This window comes from Myiozetetes cayanensis, unplaced genomic scaffold (genome assembly GCF_022539395.1).
Source record: "Myiozetetes cayanensis isolate MyiCay16 unplaced genomic scaffold, myiCay2020 scf14, whole genome shotgun sequence".
Classification (NCBI taxonomy): domain Eukaryota; kingdom Metazoa; phylum Chordata; class Aves; order Passeriformes; family Tyrannidae; genus Myiozetetes; species Myiozetetes cayanensis.
In genome coordinates, this window is record NW_026087048.1 from 7225564 (window position 1) to 7251639 (window position 26076).

Below are 26076 nucleotides of genomic sequence, written 5' to 3' on the forward strand. Positions count from 1 at the left end.
CGGGGGGGGCGCGGCCCCTTTGTGCGGGCGGCGCGGGGCACACGCGTGTCCGCGGCGGGGCCCGCGGGGCGGGGACGGCCCCGTGTGCGGGGCACCTGCCGCGGGCGCTGCTCCCGCACGGCCGCGTTTGCACCGCGCCCGGAGCCCCCGGCGCGGCGCTGGGGCGGCGGGGGATGCGGAGCCCGGCGGGCAGGGTGCGATTGTCCAGCCTCCCTGGAAACCCTCTGCTCTCCCGAGGTCCCAGTCGGGCAGTTCGAATGCAGTTTTGGCTGGAACTTGTGATGGTTTGCAAGTTCCTGCATAGGAATCCAGGTTGTTTTGTTGTTTGGTTGGTTTTTTCCCCCCGTAAAAATTAAAAGAAAAATCCTAGTAAACCGGCATTTGACTTAAGAATTTTATTTTGTGTGCATTTGTGTGACTTGAGTGTAGCTTACTGCAAATAAAGCGCTTTGTGTTTTTTATTAAAAAAAAATCTGCAAGAGGCTGTCACCTGCAGCATTTGTATTTTATGTATGTTTTTAAAAGCTGCTTTTGGCTGAGGGTGCTGATAAAGTATAGTGAAAGTTGGGAGTTGTAAATACAGGTTACTCATATAATGTTTTCCTTTATATACACACACCGTGTATATTTTATACATGTACTCATCCCAATAAAAACGTACTGATCTGGCTTGCATATTACGTCATATTACAGTTAGACTGTGTGGTTTGAATGGATGTAACTGGAAAAGAAAGAGAATCTACATATAATTTTGCCTTCCAATTCTTTCATTGTATGGGATATACTGGCTTGGTATTTATTATTGGCGTGGTGGTTGTTTTTATTTATTTAAGCAGTAAATAACAGTTCATTCTGCTTAATCCACACTTGCTACCTTTTGTTTTGGTTTTCTCTGCAATGTGACCTAGAGAAGGAATATGAACTACAGAATATCCTGTCTGTTTGGATCACAAAATTTTCACACCCTCCTAATTTATTATGTTATTTAGTGATGGCCTTTTCGTATTTTCTTCTCTTTGCATGAACCGTGCTGTTTGGAAATGAGCCTGGGAGAGCATGTTTACATTGCATTCAGATTAGGTATCATGTCCAAGTTGAAGACAAAATGGCTACTAAGTAAAACCTCTGCTTTTATTGTGGGTTTTCTTTTCAAGGAAAAAGAGCACAAATGTTAGCCTCTGAAATGAAAGCTGCTTCTTTGATTCAGGTAAACTTGATGAATAGCCCAAGCCCACGTTGGGTACAAAGGAATGCAGCGTTTTCCCCGGTGTGAGTGGCTCTCCTGGTGCCAAGTGCCTGTGACCAGCAGAGGTTTTGCCAGCACCTTGCAGCCCTGTCTGCTGGTACTTTAACAGGCGTTCCTCCCCTCCACCCGGGTGTTCCTCCTGCCTACCTGTTTCCTGCACCGGGCTTCAACTTCCCTGCTGCTTTTAGGCAGCATCCGTCCCCTGTGGGTTGTGCTGTTGAAATGCAGTATTTGAAGATAAGGTTATTTTTTTATAAGAAACCCTTTTCTTTGATGTCTTCAAACCTTGTGTTTCACTATTGTGATCAAGCAGTCTTCACTCGAGGCTGGAGTTTCACGTTAATTTGCATCTTCCTTTAGATGTGGCGGTTGTTTTGGAGCAGCAAGGATGAGGAACATTGCCAGGGATGTGCACGCTGCACCCGAGTAAACAGTGGAAAGCCTTGGGTCTACTGCTCTGTTCAGTGGGTGCTGGTGATGGTTAAACATCAGGAGAGGTTGTGGAAGGCTGGTTGTGAAAATGGCAGTGCACTGCTCTTAATAGAACTAAGTGTAATGTGCAGAGGAGAGCTTCCTCTTTTCTCCTTCCCTCCTCTTCCTCCTCTCTTCCCCTGCCGTGCCAGTGGCATGTGCTGGCAGGCTGGTGCATTCAATTCCTCCTTTCCTTCCCAAATGGTTTAGCACATCCAGATTAGTACGCTTCTCTGTTGTTTTCCCCACACCTCCTTTTTTCCTACACATGTTTGTGCATAGTGGATGGAGGTTTTTAGTTGGCTGTGTTTGTTATTGTTTTGTTGTTTGGTTGGTTTTTTAAAGGGTTCAGTATTCAAGTTGTATTGTCAGTGAAAATAGTAGTATAGCAAAATATAGCAGCTACTGAAATACTGGACTTGAAGATCACAAACAAGTCTGTGCTTGTCCCTCCCCTGTACAGACAAATATAAATATAGAGTGTGATGCAGGCCACGAGTGGGACAATGAGGTATTCACTACCTCAACTCATACTTATTTTATTTTGTTTGTTAAATTAAAACGTAGTTTGACAAAAACATCTTAAGTAATTGTGTACATGTGGAATCCCTTAAATTGAAACAATAGGTTATGTCCTGCTGGTTATATTTGCAGGCACAGTCAGTATATGTACTGAAGACTTAAAAATGTGCTTGCTAGGAGTCTAGTCTGTTTTGAGGTTCTTTTGTTCATTTTTGTTTGTTTGGGGTGATTTTTTTTTTTCTTTTTTCCATATGTGACCATTAGTTTGAACTGAGGAGGGGAAGATATAAGAGTGACTGAGCTGTGCTTAAAAACAAATCTGAACGTATTTGTTTGCACTGCAACATCACATACAGGTATTTAACTGCTGTTTGGTTACAGTAATTGAGCTCATCACTGTCTCACTCTATTTGTGTCCTGCCTGCTCCACTTGAACACATGCAGCAAAGTGGTGTCTGCTTTTGTTTGGTGCCGTGTATGTGAGTTGCTGAGGCAGTTGGATGTTCTTACGGTGTGGGTGAAGTGGGCAGAAATAATACTGGATGTCTTTTCCCATTGATGGATTAGGAGTCTAGACGGGGAGAACACGTCTTTGGGAGCCCAGCCTGGCTGATTAGTGTTGGGATGGGCGGGTTTCTAAATTGCCCTGGTCTTCGCTGGACACTGGGCCTTAATCTGCCTGTTTTTATTTCCCTTTAGATTCGTTAAAGCTTTCATATTTATTAATAGCTTTTTGTCCAGACGTTGGAGCCCGAGGCGGGAAAACCTCCCTAGTCAGCTGTCTGAGCATATAGACTAATGGGGTTTCAATTATTTTCTTCGGGTGAGGGTACTGTATTACTGAGTGTGTGTTATTTGTATACGATGTTTCTGTACCCAGACATATGGTGGGGAAGACGGAGTCTACTCAATGTCGCGTTGAGTTGCCAAAGAATATCTTATCGCCAAAGACAGCAGAGTACGGATGTAAAAGCAGCGTGGCACAAGGATTGAGATAGGGAGGATGGTGTGAGCTGAGGGTCTGTCTCGATGATGTGAAAGAAAAAAACCAACAGTTTTAGGCAATTTAATCCCCCCTCTCACTGTATTAATCCAAAATTCAGTAGCTGCAAACGCTGAAGGAACGGATACGTTTGTTTTCTTGTTCACTGTTGCGAATAACTGGTGATGATTCTTCAATAAGCACTTGTTTACTGTTGTAAACAGTAATCTGGTGCTTGCATCTGTGCATGGGTTGGCCCCAGCCTCTTTCACCTTGCCTGCATCTCAGCTCTTTTTGTCCTAGAGGCATCTGTTAGGATTTGAATATAGTAATTCTGCTCGAGAGATTAATTTTTCTCCTTCCCCTCCCCAGTGTCTCGTGTGTAAACCAGGCTGAGGACCTGGCAGTGTGGAGTGGCAAACACAAAGCACTGCATTTGCAGCCATTTCAGCTGGACGTGGGTGTGGGTTTCTGACCCATAATTTTTGTCCTCAAATCTCTCTTCTAGCTAGAAGTTGTAATGGAAAACCACATGAACTGGGCCTGGCAGTGCCGAAATTACATGTCCTAAGGCCCAGTTTGTCTCGTGTTGGAGGAGGAGTGGGAGGTGAATTGTGCCTTTGTTAGTTTTGGGCTCTTGGTATCGTGTTAGAAAACCAGATTAGCTGATTGTTACACCAGTGTTTTCTAATCTTTGGAAGGCTCCATTCTTTCTTGGACTTACATCATTCCTGCTCCCTCCTGCAGTTGCATCCATCACTCCTCATTAGGCATTGTCAGCAAGCGTGGATCATCACTTAGCTGTTGGCAGAGCAAATGTTCTGCAATTTGGGAAATGCCACTGAGGTTTCTCATTATAGGAATTGTTACTTATTTGTATAGTTAGGTCAGCAGAAAAAATGATTGACAGTCTTGATATTTTTAATCAAATGCCTGGCAGTGAAGGGGGAGGCTCAAGGGGTGTGTTTTTTAGGCTCTTAGCAAAGCAGGTGGACACACCTTTTTGGTAGTTGTCTTCTGCAGTTGAGATTCCTGTAAGACCCTCTATGTATTTTTTTAAAACATACATTTTAGTCAGGCTGGACTAATCTGAAGATCTGTGTTTTCTCTCGTTCTATTTTCTGTAGCTTGGGAAAGGGAGGCAGTAAGAGAAAAAAAACCCATCGTAACTCTTGGTATTTTGTTACGTGGCCTGAGTGGAGAACTCAAAATTTCCTCTAACCGATTGCAGACTCTTTGTGCTTATTCTGTGCCCCAGCCCAAAATGCACCATCATTCCCTTCTTCGTCCTGGATAATTCATTGTTAGAGGTGGGAAACACAATTTATAATTTTTCAGTTACAGATTACTGATTTCTGTGAGGGAAAGCAAATAATTATCATTGACAGGTGTACAGGCTGCACTTGTTTCACTGAATCAACATCAGAAATGTGTTTACATCTTTTGAAAAAGTACCTTGAGTCCCTCAGCTAAGACATGCTATGTAAAACTGCGAAGATTTCTTGGCACTAACTCAGTTTTCCCAGGTTTTTTGGTTCCATTGTTTGTAGGTGATGGTAAGACTTGTCTGTCCCAAATGTATTTCCTGATAGGGTGTATAAGTAGTCAAACACATAGGAAAAAATTGAACTGTGGACCATATTTTAGAGTTCATGAGGATTTCAGGGAAGGTCAGGCCTCCTTGGGCAAAGGATTTAGCAGCATGTCATTCTACTTCACACTCTGCTTCCCCAAATGGATAGGAACAGAAAGTGGAATTTGTTTCATTTCACTCTACCTGGTTCTGTACAAGTTGTGCAGAAAATGTATTGTTGTGGAGAAAACAATATCCTCCCCGGTGAGGGCCAGCTCCTAGGGAAGATGTTTCCATAAAACAATCCGTCTGATCAGTTCATGTGCCTGTTTGTCTTTGACTGTCAACACATTTTAAACTGTGTGCCAGAGTGTAACCATCTGTGGTGCATATCTCATGAATTTGGGCAAAGTAAATCCTACACCATTTGTCACTTTTTCAACTCGACTTCTCCTGGTGGTGGCCTCTGGGGGTTGTTCGGAGACCTTTCATTCCCCTGAACAAGGTCCAGGTATGCCCTTTATCTGTGACTGCAGAGAGGAAACTCATCTTTTGAGGGGAAGCCCCCCCAGAAGGATTCCTTCAAGAGCATTTCCTATCCTGCAAGTCCATCCCTGTGGTGTTGGGAAAGCCTTGCCCTGTGCCCCGGCTGCAGGAGCGAGCAGGTCAGCGGCAGGAATCCGTGCCAGGCCAGTGTGGGAGGAGAAGCAACTTTCCAAAAGGGGCATGGCCACCACGGTGGTGGAGTTTCTAGGTCAGCAGGTGTGGAAGCCAATTTGGTCTGCAGGCATTTTTACAAGGTTAGAAAATAAACCTGAATAAAATGAATGGTGACCTTTATGTAACCTTTTGAGAATGGAGTTGAGGTTTTATTGAAAATCCTGCCTCTGAGTTGGATGGAATAGCTTTGCAGGAAAAAAACATCTTTATGAATCTGCTTGTAGGAAGAGTGGATTTTTCACTCTTGCTTGTGGGTTTTGTCTTCATTTCTTGAAACAATTGAATCTAATAAAGTATATGGGGGAAAACAATATTCAAGTAATAAAAGATTTGGAGTTTTACTGGTGTTCATTTAAAATGCATTAGAGTGCATTAAATTGTTGATTTCACAGCATCAAACATACGCAATTCTTTGTTTCATAAACATTTTACTTTCCACTGCTGGAGTTTCTTCATCGAAGCAAGTCAGATTGTGTGACACTGTGATTCAGAGCAGCATTTCTAATGAGTTCTTAATAAGCACAGAATGGCAGGATTGTCATCCCAGGCCTCCATAGCTGGGTTTCTTGCCATTTGGGGCAATTCTGTTTGATTCACATGTGTCTGTGTGCCATTGCTGAGTAGGAATCCAAATCTCCGCTGAAAAGAACACTTGAAAACCCCCACTAAAAGTTCCTGGGTGTTGTATAAATTAATCAGAAAAAGTACTGTAACTGGGTGAGATGATGGTGCGGCTTGGGTTTGGGTGGTCAGATTTATATTGAAGCACTGATTAATCTTTTAATTAATTGGAGCTTGGGGTGGTTTTGTTAGTCTTTGTGTGTGTGTGTGTGTGTGTGTGTGTAGTTTTGAGAGCAGGGGTTGAGCTTAATGTTTTTACACAGATCCCATAACTTATGTATGTTGCCTTCTCTTGTTACTCTACTCTGCCGCTTGCCAAACAGAAGTATTTGGAGGAGGGCCAGAGCTGCAAAATTCAGATCAGGATCCAAATTTGGATTTTTCGTTCAAGCTTTTCTAATATCTAATATTACAAAGCCTCATATATAAATAGGGAACTCTTTATTTTTACACTGTGGTGAGGAGATGGACGTAGCTTTCCAGCTTGCCTCTGAAGCAGTCCAAGTAGAATGCTGGACTGGATGTTTGAAGAGTTATCAGCAGGTGATTCAAAAGGTGAATTGAATAGATGAAAAAGCAGTGGGTGCTCTGTCACCCAGAAAGAACCCAAGCAAAAGGCCAGCACACATTGGTACTTTCAATCCAGTGAGAGGAAACCCCTAAGTTTAAAATTCTGGAACTGATGGCATGGTTTGTGGTGTTCTGTTGGATCTTCGGGAATTTTGAGAGTTTGTTTTGTTGTGTTCTAAATGGAGTTAGCCAGTATCTCAATTTTAATGCTTTCTTGATTTAATGGAAAAAGGATTATCTCCCATCAAGTAGGATGCTCGTTATCAGCTGCTATGCCATCAACAGGCTTTCAGTAAGCTGCCAAGTGTTTTGTGTTGTTGAATCATTAAGACAGTGGAAAAAAAAATATTCAAACCTTCCCAAATCTTTTCCTTGTTGCTTGTTTTTAATCCCTTGTGGTGTCTGCAGTGACATTGTACCCATCCAAGGGTGGGCAGGCTGGGTGTTGGTGGGACTGGAGATGGGGGTGGCTCTGTAGGTGGTGGGACTGCACCCTGGGACCATGGTGGAGGGGCCTCCCGTGGGTGGCACAGCTGCTGGGCTCTTTTTTGTGGATGTTGCTGGTCTTGCACCTGGTGAGTGGTCCAGTCTTTATCTCTTGCTCAGGCTAGTGAGCAGTTGTGTTTTCCCAGCTGTGACCCCAAACACTCTGCGTGGTGCAGCACGTGGTGGTGCTGGGACAGGGATTGTGTCTATGGATGTGGGTTTCTTGGGGTGGACCTGTGTTCCTCCATGGCAGTAAGTCCTGCTTAGCCTTTCCCAGGAGCTGCCTGGGGGTGCTATCACCTGCTGATTGTCAGGTACTTCAAGTTTGGGAAGAAAATCTTGTTCCTGGGAAGAACTTGTTTATGAAGTGAGGCATATTCGTATCTCCTCCTGAGAGGAAGTTTGTGGTTAAATGCCAAGGTCCACGATCAATGGCTGTCCTGTCTGATGGATGGCCTCACAGACATACAGGCAACCCATATTTCTTAGGCAGAAATTCTTAAGTGCCATTATAAGGTTGTTGGGGCACCTGCAAGTGAAAAAATTGGATTGCACTGGACAGAAGGAGTTGCCTTTAAAGCAGTGAATTAAACTGTTTTTAAAGCAGTCAGCAATACCAACTGTTGCATCTTTTTCTTAGTACAAGGTTGCCTGGAAGTGTCTGTGTCAAGCATCCCTTGGACAAGCAAGAATTAGTTTGTGAGCAAGGTGTGCTGGATAATAGGATGGACAATTTGTTGTGCATCTTCCTCACCATCTTCTTGCCTTTGTTTAGAAATCAGTTGTAAATACTTGGAGTAGTCTTTGTGACTGCAGTGAAAATACTCCCGTGTGACCACTGCTACATTAAAATACAGACTGGAGAGGCAGCTACTCAGTACCACAAGTGGTAACTCTTTGAAGACCAGTAAATTAAAAAGCTTTAACATTTATTCAGTATTTTTTTGTGGATGAAATTTTAGCCTTCGTTTTTAATCTTCTTTGAAAAATTGGTGACAAGTCCTACCTCCAGCACCACGTATTAGTTTTAATGCTTATTCAGTGGAGGGAAGTACTGGAGAGGCTTGGGTGCTTATTAAGCCAGGGGCAAGAATCCTACAAGGGGATTCTGGATCCCGTGTGAATGCTGTGTCTGGAGGCCACTTGAAATTGAGACTCGAGGCTTCTGCTCCAGGGCTGGCCATCCTCTGGCAGGACTGGTTTATTGTCTGTGCTGGAGCTGTGCAGGCAGTAGTTTCTTGGGAAGAGCAGGCAGGTGGTGGATGCTTGTGCCCTTGGGAAGCTCCGTGCAGGACGGGTTCCCTGAAGGAACGAGCTGTGCCTGTTGGTGCTTGGCATCATCCTCTTATGGCTTCCATGTCCCTCACTGTGTTGGGATTCAGGTGCTTTGTGCTTCTCGTGGTGTTTCTCAGTGCGAGGTCGGTGATCACTCTGGGATCCATGCACTGGTTCTGTGGAAGTTGGAAGCTGTGGGGAGGCATCTGTGAGGCTGGACAGGGCTCAGCCCTTGCTGAAGCTCTTTCTGCTGTGATGGGATGGACTGAAGCAAAGGCCAAAATTCGTTTTGAAATAATCTTGCAGGAGTCAGACAGTGCCTCAGAAACATGTTTATCCAAGCTCTGAAAAAGTATGACAAAGTCCCTTTTATTAAAGGTGTATAAAATCTTGGTCTGTTTTCTCTATGGTTTGATATTTTTTTGATTTATTTATTAAGCCTTTTGGCATTATAGATGAGGAGAGCCTACAGTTGCTTTTAGTGGTCATGTAGACAAAATTAATTAGTTGATATTTAAAAGACAGTCAAATGAGTCATTGGCATAATCGGAAGCTGCACACCTGGAACCACAGTTTGCTGAAGAGCTAAGCCAGTTTTTGGCTCCAGGAGCCTGCTCTGCAGCATCACTGTCATTATGCTTGATTCCAGTGGTATAGTTCAATCACTGACTCCTAAAAAGTTGAGAAATGAATTGGCAGCTGAGAGAAAAGTAATTTCATTCAACAAGTGAATGAAATGGGATTGGCAGACCTAGTTTTAAAGACCTAGAAATATCCCTGGGAAATTCTGAACAGAATCTGTCAGTTGTATTTCACATCTGGGGGTGGCTTACTGAGCCAAATAAACAGATCTCAAATAATGAACAAATGTGCTGAACACATAAGAAAAAGCACTTATTTTGCCTCTTACAACAGTTTGGAAATGCTGGTGGTGTGTATGTGTTTAAGTACATTGGACAAAGGTTTGTCTAAATGCAGTTTATAGTGAAATTTCAGTTCACAATTAATCTTGTACATCATTTGATCGTGCAAAAAATGCCAGAGTGCTGACCCTGAAGATTTGGTAACCTATATAATTAAGCCCATGATCCATGAGGTTATTCGAACACCTATCCTTTATTGATTACATCTGAGTAGAAGCCAGGTGTCTGATTACCCTATAGATCCATGCCTGAGTGTACTGTGAGTAGTCAATTTTCCTGGTTAATAATGGCTAAAAAAAGGCAATGGTCTTGATCTTGCAGGCTAAGAATAAAAATGGAACACAAGATGCTTTGTTTTGTTTAATACCAGTGAGTTTAAGCAGTCCTCATTTAGCTTTCATGGAACATGTTCCCATGGACTGCATCTTTTTCTTGCTTAGCAACTTAGTTTTCTTGGAGGGATTTAGAATGTGTGTTCATCTACCACCGTGATTTGTACAGTCAAGTTGGTGAAACTTGCATTTTGATTGAAAAACAAAAGGCAGATCATGTGAATAATGGTTCAGTGTGCAGAAGCCCCTCTGTGAACACTTGGTCACACGAACGCGTACTGGGATGTTGATAGTCAACAGCTCCAGCTGTTCAGAGGGAAAATATTTGCAGTGGGAAAGTGTGTGCAGGGCAGGACCTAATAATTGTTATTTGTCACTTCACAGGGATTCTTTTCAGTTTAGTGAAGTTCTTAGTTACCACTGAATGCTTTAAATACCAGTAGCTTTGTGGTAAGTGAGGCCCAGTGTAGGATCAGGAGGTAGCCCAAGTACCTTGTATTCTTCTGGAATTGGTTAAACCCAGAAAGGTGAGTTTTGGTTTGGTGAGTTTAGTAACTGAGCAGAGGAGTGGCAAAGCAGCATATAGTTCACCTTGAAATTTGAAATTAAACTGTTAATAATTAGGTAAGGATATTTACATTCCCTTAACGCAGACATCTGCTCTCCCTCTACAATGTTTACGTATGATGTGGTTCACAGGAATGAAAATCCAGACCAGTCAGTTCTGTGGTGCTCTTAGACAATGTCTCCTACTGGAAGGACCCATGAGACAAGTAATTGGGTAACTATAGTGTGACACTTTTACAGAAGCACAGTTCACTGAATTGTTTGATGCTGAGAGATGTTAGTCAGCTACGTGCTGCAGCCTACAGGTGAATCTCAACAGCACGGTTATCTCGGTGAGTATTCCTTTAGAATTTCTGTCTGCATCCCTCTTAAATATAATTTTCTGGTGCTATGATTTTTGGAAAGTCAGAAGTTTAATGCAGCTTTTCTGAAATCTGATCTAGATTTAATCAGGGACAGCCTTTTCTGTTTCTGACTGTTTTACTAAGTAAGCTGTGATGTAACTGTGCAGTTTCCTGGGATGTTTGGAGTATACATGTTATGAATGATGAATTTCTGCAGGTGTTCTGCAAATGGTCTTGACAGGGTGCTAAACTCAGTGACCTGCAGGGTTTTGGCTTTAGTACTTTCTACTAAGGCAGATCACGTGCCCTCTGCTATGTTTTCAAAAGAAAACCATGACAATATGAAAACTTCTGAAATAGATATCAAAATGCTTATGGACAATTCCTTGCCTGCAAAGCATGTGTGTTACTTGAGAAGAAAATGACTGCGTTCCCAGTTTTTTGGATCCCATCCCCTGGTTGCCTAGAGTAGGGTGGTGTGGCAGAGCCAGGCAGGCACAGCCTGCCAGCTGTCCAAGGAGACAGAGTACTGAACCCTGAAGTTGTGGGGTATTAAATACTGATCAGATGCCTGCTGTTCATAATTTCCATTCATAAATCAGGTTTTAGGTGAAAGAAATACTCTGATAGACCTGCTTGCTCATTCATCGTGGCTGCAGAGGCAGCCTGGCAGGGCAGGTGGAGTGAAGGTGGCTGAGTGGGTGATGCTGGGCTGTCCCACCCTGGCAGTGTGTGCTGTGCTGGCAGCGGGGCTGTCAGTCAGTCCTGCTGCTCTGGGGCTGGGCAGGCCTGATGGTGCTGCAGCCTGGGAGCTGGGAAACGTGATCCAGGTGGGAGCAGCCCTTCCTGCAGTGCAGGCCCACGTGAAGTGCTCATTGGACACAGTTAAGCTACCGTTTAGGAGTGAGTGCAATTGTGTTTAAACCCAGCTTTGTAGGTGCAAAATGAAATAGATGCATGCAGGTATGAACTTAAACAAGATTAACTTAATTAAATTTTGTGCAGGTTTAATTTTAAGCAAGTTTAGACAAGTTTTTGAGTCTGCAAGTAAACTGAAGTTCACCTGGGTTGTAGGTGAGGGGAACTCAAACATTCCTGAAGAAATCCTTGAGATTTGAAGTAGCACGTGCTTGTAACTTTTCTGAAGATCCTACTTTAGGGTTTAAAACAATTTTCAAAGATGCCACAAACTTTATTTTTTTTTACTCCCAGAGGCAGAGGATGGAAAAGCGATGGGTTACACTGCTCTAGCATTCAGTGATCTGACCTTTGAGGTAGGCAGGAGACTGATGGTTACTCACAACTCTTTTATTTGCAGAGACCAGACAGTTTCTGTGCCTGGAGTGGGTCATAGCTGATAAGCAACAGTGAGTGAGAAATGCCTCAGTGTGCAGGTGCAGGGCTGAGGGTTGGAGGCTTGAAAGAAACTGTGGAAGCTGACCAGGGAGTTTTTTGTGATGGGATGTTGTATGGTCACCGTCGGGCAGCAGTGTCATGTTCATCCTGCTTACGTTCAGCTTTAATTTTTCACCTCTACAAAAAAGTCAAGGACGGGAGAAGGGTGTTGTGGTGTGCCAGTGGGCAGTGTGGCACAGGTCAGGGAGAGAAGTTGCCTTTCCTGTGGCAGTGAAGCCATGCCCATCTAGCATGAAGTAACAGGTGACCCTTTTAGTAGGCAGATGCTTGGAGGGTGCACGTAGATACTCAGCACAGGGAAACCTAAGAGGTTGCAAGGATTGCATTCCCTGGGAGTCAGCAATTGGGTACAGGTTCCTCAAGTGGAAAAAGGGGTGCAGAGGAGCTGTGTGGTGGGCAGCCATGAGAAGAAAGGGGGCAAGGAGAAGGAGGAATGCACATGCCCAGAGATCAGGGCAGAAGTGGAGGCAATGGGAAGTTGCAGGCAGCATCAAGAGGAGAGGGCTGGATTAAAGGTGCATTTGTTTGCAGAAAGGCTGATGCCTATAGGGGAGCTGGTCAGTGTGGAGGAAAGAGATGGGTATCTGTGGCATGGAGGAGGGACAAAGACTGTGCCAGGAAAACACTGTGTGTTAAGCTGGACCTCCCCAGTGCAGTGTCTGTGAAAGGCCTAGTGCAGCTCTGGATATGCTTCTCCACTTCCCTGCACGTGCCAGAGCCAGGTACTGAGATGGCAGCATGGCATGAAGGCTGGGGCTCCTGTCCAGGCTGACAGTGGGACATGTGCAGCTGTGGACCCTGCAGGTTGTGGAGAGGGGGTGGCTGTGTGAGGTGTCTGAGTGCGGGCTTGTTGTGGCTCAGCAGTGCAGGGGGTGTGCTCTGCTCCCTCGGGGTAAGGCCACAGAAGAGCTTGGATAGGACTGGGTTGTGGCTGCAAACCAGACAATACTTCCCTGGGCACCAAATGAATAGGGAAATGAAGAGGTACAACCAATAGCAAATCCCTCTTTTAATAGGGCATAACTAGGATAGGTGTGGGTCATGAAAATGTTGAAGGAAATAATGCAAAATAAAGGAGAAACACAGCTTTTATCAGCAGGCTTAAATGTGCCATCCAGGCATCTGCACCAGCATTGGGAGACACGTATGGTAGGAAAACCTTGCTGTAGAGCTGCTGGCACTGGGAACTGCTACACTGGATTCACCTGAGCTCTGTGCAGTAAACACAGCCCTATGCAGTCTGTACGATTATGGGCGTGTGTTACCTGTAAGCAGAGCGTGGAGCTGTTTTCATTTGCTTATATGAGTATTGTCTTGCTTTGCCATGAACTGTCTGTACCCACCCTTTCCCAAGGGAAGGGCAGTGGAGAACCAGGTCTGTGCCCTGTTGCAGGATGCTTCTTCCTCCTCCTTCTCCTCAGCTTATTGGCCCTGCAGGCATGGAAGAGAAACTATTTTGTGCACGTGTGTTTTGTGGGTGCACTTTTTTCCTGTTTGCTTTTGGTTTTGTTTTTTAAGTGCTGCTGAGGACTGTCAGCCCCTTAGTTTCGAGGCATCCTTTCTTAGAGCCTTATAGGACAAAGGCTGGAGAAAAATCTCCATGTGCTTTACAGCATCTCCATTTCAGACCCCTAAGTAATAACGTGATTCTCTTCTGCTGACCATGGCTGAAAATAGCCCAGCAGATCTCTTAGCTATCTATAGACTGGATTCAGAGCAACCAAAGATTAATTTGGTTTTTCATAGTTAGTTTTAAACCCAGAAGTTTTTATCGTGAAATATGTGAGCTGTTTCAATGGACAATTTGCTCTTTAGCCACAAACCTGCCTGTCTGGTGACTTGCATCCACCTTTCTGCTTTCAGCGGGGTAGCCCTGAGATGAAGTTCCTACTCAAACCATCTTTTTTCATGATGCTTTGTTGAGATCATAGATTGTTAGTATTAAATATAGGATGCAGCTCCTCTGAAGTCATATGATCTTCCCACATCCTGTACAGAGGGCATTGCATCCTTGGAACAGCCTCCTGCCTGAATGTAACAATACACACTGATTTTAATTCAGAGCAGTGCTGAACGAACCAGGGTGAGAGCTGTGTAAAAGTATTTTCTTTGCCTCTTCTCAGAGTTCATTAAAGTAACTTGTGGCAAAATACTGACTTTGTATAAATGTAAAAAACCCAACCAGGTAGTTAAATGACTGTCTTGTTGGAATAGAGCACTTGGCCCTGTGTGGTTGTTGCAAGTTTTTCTCAGTTATTTTAAGAATAGTGGAACAAACCTGTAGCACTGAATACAACAGATTTCTTCAGAGAGCTAAAGGATATGTTTATAGACCTAAATTTTAGATGGAGGTATTCTGATGTCTGCTGTCTAATTATTTCTTGGCAGTTCATTACAATGGGTTACATTTGAGACTTGGGCATTTCATTAGCGGCCTTATCTTCCTTCTTTGTTCAGCTGTTTGTATAGTTGGCATTATTTATACTCGTAAAATGATCATAGTGTCACAAATGGTGAAGGGATTAAATTTTTATTCTATCCAAAATATTTTAATTGCATTTATTTCAGTAACAAGTGTTGAAGCCATGTGTTTGACGCATTTTTAACCTGCATTAACTTCAAGGCAGGCTGAAGCACTATGTTTCTCAGCACTGTGATGCAGCATTGTTGCTCCTTATGTCTGATGGAAAACCGGTCTGGCTTATTCTCCCTGGCGAGTGGAAGGGGGCGGATTGGGTTACAGGGAGGATGAATCGTTGCAGCTCGCCCTGCCTTGTTTCACCGTTTTATCGGTTTGCTGTGCTTGTTCCTTCCTGATTTCCCTGAGAAGGGTGGTTTGGCTGGGACTGAGGAGAAATCTGCCTTTGAGCTAGAGCTGATATTTCCCAGTTGGTGAATACTTGCTTTGTTTACTTTTTGAGGCCTGAGACTTGGACACTTTTCTAGTGGACACGACTCTGGCTATTTTTATCCTTTAGGAAAATAATAATACTTCATGTGCTTCCAGGATGCAGTTACGGTCCCTGTAGATTTTTTTTCTGGATTAAGAATATATCTGCATTTGAATCCTGAAAGACCTAATCTGTCTTGTATTAAATGTTTTGCCTCTGTTTGCCTGTGTTTGTGCTGAGCTCAAGTGCCTGGTGTCTGGGGCATGACATTGGATTCTCCCCGGGGAGGGAGCAGTGCAGGCAGGGACAGAGCCCCTAGGTGGCATCAGAAGCCACCTGATTTTTGGCTGCCGCACGCCCGAGGGTGAGAGGTGTGATGGGAGGGGAGGTCTGCCCGGCCTGGGTGTGCTTTCCTCTGTCAGCACCCTGTGCTAAAGCTCTTACCCCATTAGCTGAGCAGTACAGATAGTCGTCATTTTGCTAATTCAAACATGTTCCAACCTTGTGCAGCTCTGCTTTCTAAATATTTAATTGAAATGCTTTTACAGCCATTTTCCTTCTTTATCACCGTGAGCCAAGCCAGACAATGTAACATGGCATATGTTAAGATGTTAATTGAGTAGCAGCACACATAGGCGGCTGTTTCATAATTTTCTCCTTAGATGATCCTTGGCTCCAGTTTAACATTTCTTTGTGCTTCTGAGTGGAAGGTTATATAAAGATATATTTAGAGCTGTTAGTCTAAGAAAGAGAAACATTAATTCAGTAAGATTAAGAATTAAGGGCTGAATCCTGCAGGCACTGCTGGGACACAGTGCCTGTCGTGGCAAGGATGTGATAATAGTACCTTTCTGATAGTACCACTTACTGTAATGGGGTTGGTAATCCTTTTATTGAGCAGTTTCTCACAGCTTGCAGAGTAAATAGAGATTTTTTTTTTTTTCATATCACCTGATGTCAGCGGAGTTGTGGAATTGAGATTGAATCTTTCCAAAAGGATGTGTGGTCAGTTTAATAATGACCCTCTCTATTTTAACATGGCTTTCAGAAAGGTGACTTTGCCAAAACTGTCACTTGGTATTTTGTAATGGGGTCTGACTTGCTTTCCTTGGGAGCCAAGAGGGTTTTTGCAAGAGGCAAAGAGGCAGCAGGACACTACACAGGAGAAAGAGTTCCTGGGTGCTGTCAACACCCAAAGGCCTCCTGTGCCTGAGAGACACGTGCCTGGCAATGATGCTCATGTGGTACTGCTTTCAGCAGGAGCATCCATTCCAGACTGCCCTTCGACCCTGTTGTTAAACAGTTTGACAAAGGCCCTTCAGTGATGCTGTGGGAGAACCACTGAATGCAATGGGAAATGGAGGCTTTTCAGATCGCAGGACTTTTTTAAAGGCCATGTGGCCAAAATAATCCTTTCCTTGGCAGACAGTTCTAACTGCTGTCTTGGGTACCCTTCTCTTTTGCAAGGCTTGTTTTCAGGTCTCTGGGTAAAAATACCATGGCAGCACTGTGTTACCATGTGATATCAGGGTTGCAGGCGCTGCACATGAGCCACTGGAGGGTCCCCATGGCCCTGAACAGGCCCTGCTGGACTTCTTTTGGCTTCAGGTTGTTGTTTCTTTTTCTCCTTTTCCAAAGCTTATTTTAGAACTTTATAAACCTTCTTTCTCTCTTTGTTAGTTGTCTGAGAGGGTAAGTGGTGATAACTAGGTAATGGTGCTGATGGTAACTGTACGCTGGAGTTTTTTGTTCTAGTTGCTACTTTTCCAACTGAGTCCTGCATCTTGGGTGATAATGTAACATAACACCCCCGTATTGGAAACTGGGAGCCCAGCAGTGGGGAACCCTTGCTGTCCAGTCAGGAGCTATGCCCTGCCTTCGTGATGTATGGCACAGCTATTGGCAGTGATGGAAAGTGGTTCCTTTTCACCAATTGCATTATGGTGTGGCAGAAATAGTGTTTTCTCTAGGCTTCCCAAAATGTTCCAAGCACATGAAACGCAGCTACAGAGGCTGGTTTTGGGAGGGTGTTCCACCTCAGGCAAATAACTTGCAGTATTGGGATGAAAGGGATACGGAGTATCTGTGGCAGTTTCCTTGAAGGCACCAAACTTTTAATGAAAAAAATCACTCTGGGCTTCTGACGTTTGACCACTGACTGAGTCAAACCATTACTGTATTTGGCACAATAAATTGTGGCTCTGCTTGTCCACTGAGTTTGGCTGAACTGGATCTGTTGCTGTTGTTGACATCTTCCTCCATTGGAACACTGAGTCCACTGCTTGTTCCTGAACGATGAGAGCCGTGTCCTCTGTAACTTCTGCAGCTGGGACGTGTCCCCTGCAGAACCGCAGTGTCCTGGAAGTGCTGCTGTCCCACTCCTGCCAGGGACTCAACCTGGGAGCCCCTTTTCCAGCATTCTCCACTGCACAGTGTGTCCCAGACAGGAGCTGTGACTGCAGGGCTGGGTGTTCATGTGTGATGACTGTCCACGTGTGTGTGCTCCCACGGTGTTTGTGATGCTGCTGCCTTTCACAGGGACTGAATGCTCTCAGCTGGAAAGCCTGGGGTTTAGTTTCAGTGCTGTGCAGGCTTTGAGAAAGCTCAGAGTTAGCTAGGCAGTAGCTAATAAATTTGAGGATTTTCTTTTACTCCTCCCAAAACCTTCACTCTTTCTGATCTCACAGACATGAGGCTTCTCCTGTCCCTTGTGGTTATATGGCTTCTACTATTTGCAGCATTAAAGGAAGTACTTGGTGTGCTCAGAGCAACCAAATTCTACCACCTCTTGTAATACGATATTCCCGTATTGCTGGGTGCAGTTCAGCTCCTATTCCTGAAAGTAGAGTATTGCTTAATTAGAGGAAGGTTGGCAGCATCTGGTTTTATACCACTTGGAAAAAAAAGTTGCATCTTTTTGCCTTTTCCTCCTGCTTTTTTCCCCCTTCTTCCTCTCCCTCAGTGCAAAGTAAACCCAGCTGCTCACCTGGGGAGAGAACATGCTCCTCATTCTGCCCAGGCCAAGTTGGGGCTGTTAAAATTGGTTTTTCTGAGCAGAAATACATAAATAGGTCAGTGAAAACAGAAATACATATTTGGAATAAGGTAGAAGGGCAGTTTGAGGAAATACTTCAGTCTCATTTCTCCCCTTTGCATTCTCTTGAAGATAATTTCAGGAGTTTGTCAATGTGGCTTCAGCATTTCAGAGCTTCGGTTGCTGAAGTTACCTTGAGGCTTCAAAAGTTACCTTCAGAAATCTTTTAAACATCTTACCCCTGAAGGTTAAGTCAAAAGCTGAGGCTGTTAAGATGGGACTCTGCCATAAGGCTTTTTGCTGCAGACCCAAAGCAGCCAACACATTCCTGGGCAGTTGTAGGACGAGGATCTCCAAACACAGCAGGTTCTGCAGCGAGCAGCCCTGTGCTACTTCTCCAAACACAGGCTGAGAAACCTTCTTTTCTCTGCTGTTTTACTCATTAGTAGAAGCTGGGCTCATGTTTTGAGTGGCTGATGGTAGGTGACCAGATTGATCCGGACTGGTGGTGTTTGGAGCAGTGCTGGCATTTTGAGGAACATCACTGTAGGCAGTGCAGCAGGATTATGTCCCTCTTGAGTTACTGTTGACTGAGAGACTTAACTTTGAAACCCTCAGTATAATGGTACCCACTGAGCAAACATCTCGTTGGTTGTGATAGTGTCATTCATTTTGGGGAGGGTTTTTTTGGTGGGGAAAAAGTTTTGATAAAAAGTTTTATGCTCTAAGGTTCTTTTGTTGGGTCATTGGGCTCAAGCTGGTAAATCCAAGGCAGCTGTAAAAGCAGCCACCTTTGTTATTGCTCATAAGAGACAGCTACTCCCAGAATCAGAAGTCTTGTCTTGGATGAAACTGCTTGGAGAAACCTGAATTAAGTTTTGGATCAAATAAATGAACTAGTTTCACTTCAGGGAGGCTGTCAGCATGAAAGCTGTGAAAGGGAGAGTAACATCAGCTGTGATTCTGGGTGGGGGTGAGTCACAGTGAGCTCCCAGGAGCAGCTCTCCAGGAGAAGCAGTTCTGGCTGTGGGCTTAAGGTAGAGTTTCTGAGTTTAGTTTCCAATGGGCTCAGGTCTGTAATAGATCCAAATGGTTATTTTCATCAGCAAGAACATGTATCATTCCTGCTGCTCTCCTGCAGCTATGCCTGGACTTGTAGCAAAGTGTGTGGGTAGTGGCCTCCAGATGTTATAAGTGGCTCTGTGTAGGACCTGATTCTGCCTTGTTGTTGGGATTGCTGGTTGCAGGGACTGTAACTGCAGCAGTAATTAGGTAAGGGATGAATTTGACAGAAGCAGACTTATTTTTTGGTAAATGAAACTTGAACTTTCAAAGCATATCTGTCCTGTTAGTGAAGGAGGAAGTGGGGATGAAATAAACACAAATGGTTGGTGTAACTGGGATGGCTGTCCCTTTGCCACCTGTCCTTTTACCTCCTGATATGATGGAGATGTGTCCTGCAGTGTCACCAGGTGGAGCATTTCTGTGCAGTGCTCAGGACCATGAGAAGGTCACTGTCCCAGTACCCTCCTGGTCAAAGGGCTCCTTCTTCAAGGTTGTCATTGCTTGACTTTGTGCATCATCTTCACTGGAAAGGAAATAAGCGTTTCTATCATGAGGCACAGGCTTTCTAGAATTAGAGCACATTAACCTGTGCTCTGGTTAAGAAGGAAGAAGCCTCAATTGACCACTAACAAATTTTGATGGTGTCCTCCCAGTGTACTTGAAATGTGGGGTGGGAGATGAAGAACAATTGCTATTTAAACAGAGATCATGCTTATCCCTGCTGAAGCCGTGGGACCTTTGCCTTTTAAAATGTCACAACATCTGCTTGCAGATTGGAGGACGTGAACTTGACTGTCCTTTTTGTGCCACCAGTTGGCAAAAAGGAAACACAACGGAGCTGCATTTACTGGCCTTGTTCTTGCCTCTCTGCTGCGGCTCCTTGACGCTGGTGAGCGGTGCTGTAGGAGCAGAGGTCACAGCAGGAAGAGCCTGAACTATATTTGAGAGTTTACATTTCCTGACTCAGACTGATATTTGGAGATAAAAGGACAGCTCTAGGGATCTCCTGCCCAGCTGCCTCCTGGCAACTTGCCTCTTTCTCTTTGCAAGAAGAAAATGTTAATGCAGTTGGGCGTGTTGATGCTCCGTTTGGCAGAACCTATAACAGGATGGAAGCTGAGCTGGCTGGAAAGTGCTCTCCTGAAAAACCCAGCACATGATGTTGTCTGCAAATCTGTAGAGCAGAGGCTGTATTTGGGCTAAGTTTGTTATGTCTCTACCCTGCATTCCCTTACTCTCCATGCTCCTTTTCTGCATAAGCTGTCATGTGAAGCCATAGAAAAGGTTTAGGTACAAAAATTGGCATATATGCCTGATTCCTGTTGCCTGATGCTTTGTAGGAGAGGCTGTGGATCTGTAGTAGCACAGGGATTGTGAGACCTTGCAGGGGTCAGAGGCAATGGGTGAGGTGGAGTCCAGGATAGAGAAGTGCTGCTGGAGCAGCTGTGTCAGCAGACTCGGCTCAGCTTTGGGTCAGACACAGTGACAGTGCTCAGCAGCAGCAGTGAGTTTCCATGCTTGGTGTCCTTTGACTTTTCTGGTGAGATGGTGGTTTGTGATGGGTGAGATGACATTTAGGTTCCCTTCTTCAGATGCTACAGTATATGTGAGCGTCTTTCCCAAGGCAAGGAAAGCTCCCATTTTACTGTCCTTAGCATTCCCTGTTCTTACAGATCCCCAGTAGTCCTGCTTTACTGTCTCTTTGGTGTTCCTGAGTGACTGCCCATCTGTTGGCTTCCCTTACACAAAGTCAGCTGAAGCAGATTTCTGCTTATGTATCTACCCAGTGGACTTGTCAAATATTCTGACCTGGTGAAACATTTTATTGTATTCTGTCACTATAACAGGAGCAGTTCTTGTGTGGGAAGGGGCATCAGTATTAGCCTTTACAAAACAGATTTTTAGACTGTCTAGTTTCAAAATGAAGTGGTGTAACGAGCAGGACAACCAAACTGCTGCCTCTTTGAGCGTGTGATGCAGCAGTAGATACTGGTTCCTGTCAGCACCAGACATTAGAGCCCTTTGTTTTGTTTGTTTCTTACGGTTTTAGTGCATCCATCAGATGCCTGACTTGGTCTAGCTTTGTTTCTGGTGGCACCTGTACAAAAGTAAAATAACTGCCAGGGAGATATTTTGTTGTGTTAATAGGAGATTAAATTATGTTTCATTCTGTGAGAAAAATAATTGCTCTCTGAACTCGAAACAGCAGTTTTGTGGTGCTTGTTCAGTAGGTGTCCTTCAGTAACAATTGGGGCTTTCTGTGTGTGAAAGCTTCTGCTCCTCTTCAGAGCAGAGATAAAATGCCTTCAACTCATGCAGTCAAACCTGGCATGTGAAGTACAGCACCCTTAAGAAACACGAAAGCTGCTTATGAGTGTGTTTATGTGAAGTCTAATAAATTCCGTATGGTTTGCCACCCTTGGCACATACACTGGGCCGTTTCTGACATACTTCAATTCAGTCCCCACCCAGTGTCATCTCAATAAAACAGCTGGGAGGTAGAGAGACTAACTTGGAAAACTCCAAAGTTGTCAGTGGAATAACAGTTCTCTGCTTTGTAGCAGCTCTTTGGAAAGTGAGAAATAAATGCCTTGAAATGGTGGGATTTACTGAAGCATGGGGAGAGGGGGATGTTAATTATGTCTACAGGTAAACAAGTCAAATGCATCTGAATTTTGAAGAGCTTACAATAAAAGTAGTGACATCCATCCTGGCTGCATTACAGCTTGGGTAATAGCTCCCAGTTGCATAGGTATTTCATTAAAAAATACAGTTCTTACAGAAAAGAACAAAACAGCAAGAATTTTAACAAGCACTTAAATTTGGGTGACTTTCAACATCAAAATAACTGGATGAGTATTATTCCATAAACTAGAAGGGTATTTCACTGTAAGAGATGAAGCCTGTAGTGTAGTGATAGAGATTCTAATATGTAATGGCTTTGTCATTGCTGTTTAGATTAATTCAGTATTTCTTTTCTCTCTCTTCCCTCACGTCTAGCAAAACTGTACAATCTAAAGTGGACTGCATTTTGGTAAGTACAACTCCAGAATGGTTTTCAATATTTAATAAACTGCAAGACCAAAATAGATGGCTCTGGAGACTAGCAGCTATTATGAAGCCTTTCCTTAGCACTGCTTGAAGGTACTGCCACTAAATGTGATCACAGTTAGCTGCCATTGCGAAAAAAAATACATGATGTGGGTTTGATGTTTGTTTTCCATGGAATATTGACCTCCTGTTTCCAGCAGCAAGCGGCTGTGATTGCCCTTTGTAGAACTGTCAGTATGGGTGGTACAGCACAGAAGGGTGACTGAGTGTTTTTGTAAGCATGATTTTATTAAATGTAAGGTTATGAGTATGCAAGAAGCTTATTGTGCCTTCAAGTTCCACTGCTCTTTAGGCCTTTAATGACAGTGATAATTGCTTTTATTGTTGTTTCCTGGGAACAGCTAATTCGTGGCTGGCATTACGTTTTAAGGAAGGAACTAGACTGAAGTGCATGTTTGCACAAAACCTGGCAGGCAAATGCCACGTTTTTTTCCTGGTCTGTGAAAATCTTGCAGGTCATAATCATCGGATTTTTGGTCGGTTTGGTTTTGGTTTTCTTTAAAGTCTTGCTAACCTCAAAAGTTGTGTACCATCTTGGGTACCTTCCCAGAAATGTGCACCACTCCAGGTCCTATTAGCTCTGCTGTACTGCTCAGGACAGAAAGATCATTTTTTGAAGAGGGAAAAACCTTTGAAATGCAAAAACATTGTCTTCCTTTGTGCATTAAAATAACAAGATCTAGGCAGTGATAAGAGATTATTTCTGGGGAGCACTAACTCAGAAAGAGGTTTTGTTTGTTTTTAATAGTGAGCAGGTTGGGAGTTTCTTTAAATCAGAGTCTTGAGTTCATAAATCTTAAAACTGGAAGGGAGTGCTTATCTTGACTTTCTACCTTCAGCATTTCATCCAGAAGTACCAATGGGTAAGATAAAAAGATGACATAGACAACCATCTGGACACTATCAAATAGAATCTGTTCAGCTGTATGGCTGAGCTGACTGAGAGTACTCCTTAAAGTCACATTATCAAATTATCACTAATTCAAATGGCACTGGATTCTCTTGCCTTAAGATGTCTTTCATTTGTTGTTGTATGAGACTTAAAGCTGTGTTGTATTGCAAAAAAACTTGGGACCCCGTTTTACCTCTTTTAAAAAGAAGTTCTTGGACGCACCCAACTGAAATAGCAATGAAAAATGACATTGTTATCCACTTGATTCCTCACTGATGTTTCTGTGAAAGCAAGTGTGTTAAGGTCTTCACTGTTTTGTATGTGAGTCTGCAGTGGAAAAAGGGCCAATTGCAAAATTGCACCTGTGAAAATCTTAACACCAGATATTTCTGTAGCGAAAAAACGGGAGTTGGGGTAGGTGTTTCTAAGTAGCATTGGAGAAGGGAGTAAATAAGTAGGAGGTTAACCAGTCATTTGCTTTTGAAAATCCATTTTAAGAAATTTGAATTAAACTATACTATTTTTGCATAAATTCTGCAGAGTGGTGGACTTTGTGTACTGAGCTAGGCATTATCAGTTTGTTTGAGGGTTAGGTCTCACCCACTGGATTGACAGAGAAGTTTGGATGCAAAGCAGTCTCTGTGGCTTGACCTGGAACAGAGCAGCAGTGTCCTGATGGTCTGATTTTTTGTTCCGGATGCCTCCTTGTCTGTTCTTGCTGATGAGTTCAGAGGAGTGGAAAACCCAGTCTAGGTTAGCAAAGGTAGATTTAAAGCTGTTCAGGTAGTTTAAAAAAGAAAAATCCAAGATCAAAATAGTTTGAGGGAAATAAAATCAAACTGAATTGTTCTGTGTTTTTAACTGCTGTTGGAAAGCTGTGAGCTGCAAGGCAGAATCTGAAAGCACATTAAACTAAAAGGCCATGGCTTTATAGCTGTGAATGACTCTGTTGGTAGCACCAGTCACAGCCACAGTGCGTGCAGAGCCGCACACCAATGTTTGGGGCTGCCTAGTTCCACACAGTTCAGTGGGAGAGAGAGAAATAGGAAGGAGAAGCAGAGGTGATGGCAGTAGTCTGTTGTGGAGGTCTCCAGTAGCAGAAGGCTGTGGAAAGCAGCCACTGTGAGGGCACTGGGACTGCAACTGGTCATGCAAGAGTCCAGAGTTATCTGCCTCTTCCTTGTGATACTGCACCACTTACATTCTGACACACTGTCAGTTTCTGGAAGATCATAAGAAAATCATTGTATACTGTGCAATCCAAAAAAAGATAATTAGCAAGAATTGTGGGGTAAACAGTCATTAAAAATTCATTATAACATCTTTTTAACTGTAGTAAACATGTCTAGCAGTAGATTCTCTTATGACTTCGCTTGTTATATTTGTAGCCACATACTAAATGAACTTTTGAACCTGATTTTTAAAATGGTATCTTCTATATAATCACTCAGCAAGAAGGTCAAGGTTTCTTTCCTTAATCCTCTGAGAAGAGGTCAGTGCTGGTGAGAATGATGGATCAATGGCCATGGAAGCCAGAGCTGCTGATGTCTGGAGCAGCAGCAGTGTGTGAGATGTGAGAGTGTGTCAGTCCTGCTGCAGAGGAGGTGCCACTTGTCTGTTGGGCCCTACAGGAGACAGCAGCTCTGTGAAGCTTTGGCAGCTGTGCTTGGGCGCTGTCACAACAGAGCTGCCATGTGCTTTTAGGGCTTGTTTGGAGTGTTTAGCACCTGAAATATACTCCTGCTTCTGTTCAGATAAAGCACATCAAATGTATTTATTAGCTGCTTTCTAGAATAATAGCTTCTGTTTCCAGTATTACTGTATTACTGTATATGTCTCGATGATATTTCCAACAAACCATCTGACCTTGAGCAACTTACTTAAGCTTTGCTTCTTGTTTCGCTGTTCATAAAGTGGAGAGATGATTGCCTGACTGCTTTGCTATTTTTAGTTCTGGTTGTTAAATAATAGATGTTTGCTCTGCTGAAGTATGACAGGTTTTAGGACCATTCTGCCAGTAGGTACAGGTTACATTGCCATTGGCTCAGCCTCTTTTACTTTGATTAGAGTATAGATATCTATAAATACTCAAAATATGGAAAGAAATATTAAGAGCAGTCCATGCTCTCTAAAATAGTAGTCTTACACAAAGCTTGCAGAGTGCCCCTGGCCTTCAACCCTCCTTCATCAGAACTTGAGGACAGAAATAACCTGTAATTCTTCTTTCATTGTGGAAATTGGAAATACTTCAAATTTGAATGACATTTGCTCTGTATACATTACAGAAGTTGCAGCTCTTCTAATTGTTCATTAGTATAGTCTTCCTCTATGTTATTAAAGTTTGGCCTGACTGTGTCTTTTCTTCTATAAACAATCTAGAAAAAGCACATGCCCTGGAGTATTCCTATGGCAGTCCCTTTTGACAACTTTAGAATGAAACTTGACTAACGTTTGTGACCTGACAGGAGATCAGCAGAGAGAACCAATCCACCAAGGTCAGGAAACCTGAAAGATATTCTGTCATTCTGAGGACTTGTGTTCAAATCTGTAGGTCCTCTGGTTCAAGCAGAAACATGAATAAACTCATGTTTCCTGTAACACAGATTAAGTCCTTAACTACATTTGTGTTGAACAGATCTTTGTGCTGCAAAAATTTGCAGTGTTTAGTCGGTGTCTCCGAGAATGGAACTAGATATCAAAACCTGCTATTTTCATTTAAAAACTACCCCAACCCCACAACATTTTGTCCATCTTAGTTTATATCACAGCTGTTTATTTGCTAATCAAAATGCCTGAAAAAGAAAGTTGCATCTGTTTCTATGAGAATCTTTTCTGTGTCTGTCTTAGGCAGCAAAAGGACAGATCCATTTGGAGCTGATCTCTGTGGCCACTGATGTCTGTTTTAATTGTTTACTACTTATTTTGTGCATTTCTATAGTGAACTGTATATTTGGTAACTGTCAGAACAGAAATACCAGAGATTTCTGCTCCCTTATATCTTACTGGAAGTCTCTGCTTAGCTGTGACTTGAGGTT

At 43.5% G+C, this 26076-nt stretch overlaps 1 protein-coding gene across 1 annotated transcript in view; it reads left to right on the top strand.

The window, feature by feature from the left end:
- The window catches only part of RFX7 (regulatory factor X7), a 50975-nt gene that overhangs the window by 295 nt on the left and 24604 nt on the right, over nucleotides 1–26076 (top strand). Inside the window, exon 2 of the mRNA XM_050309963.1 lies at nucleotides 22039–22072. Within this exon, the coding sequence (XP_050165920.1) occupies nucleotides 22039–22072 (34 nt within the window). The remainder of the gene's footprint in view (nucleotides 1–22038; nucleotides 22073–26076) is intronic.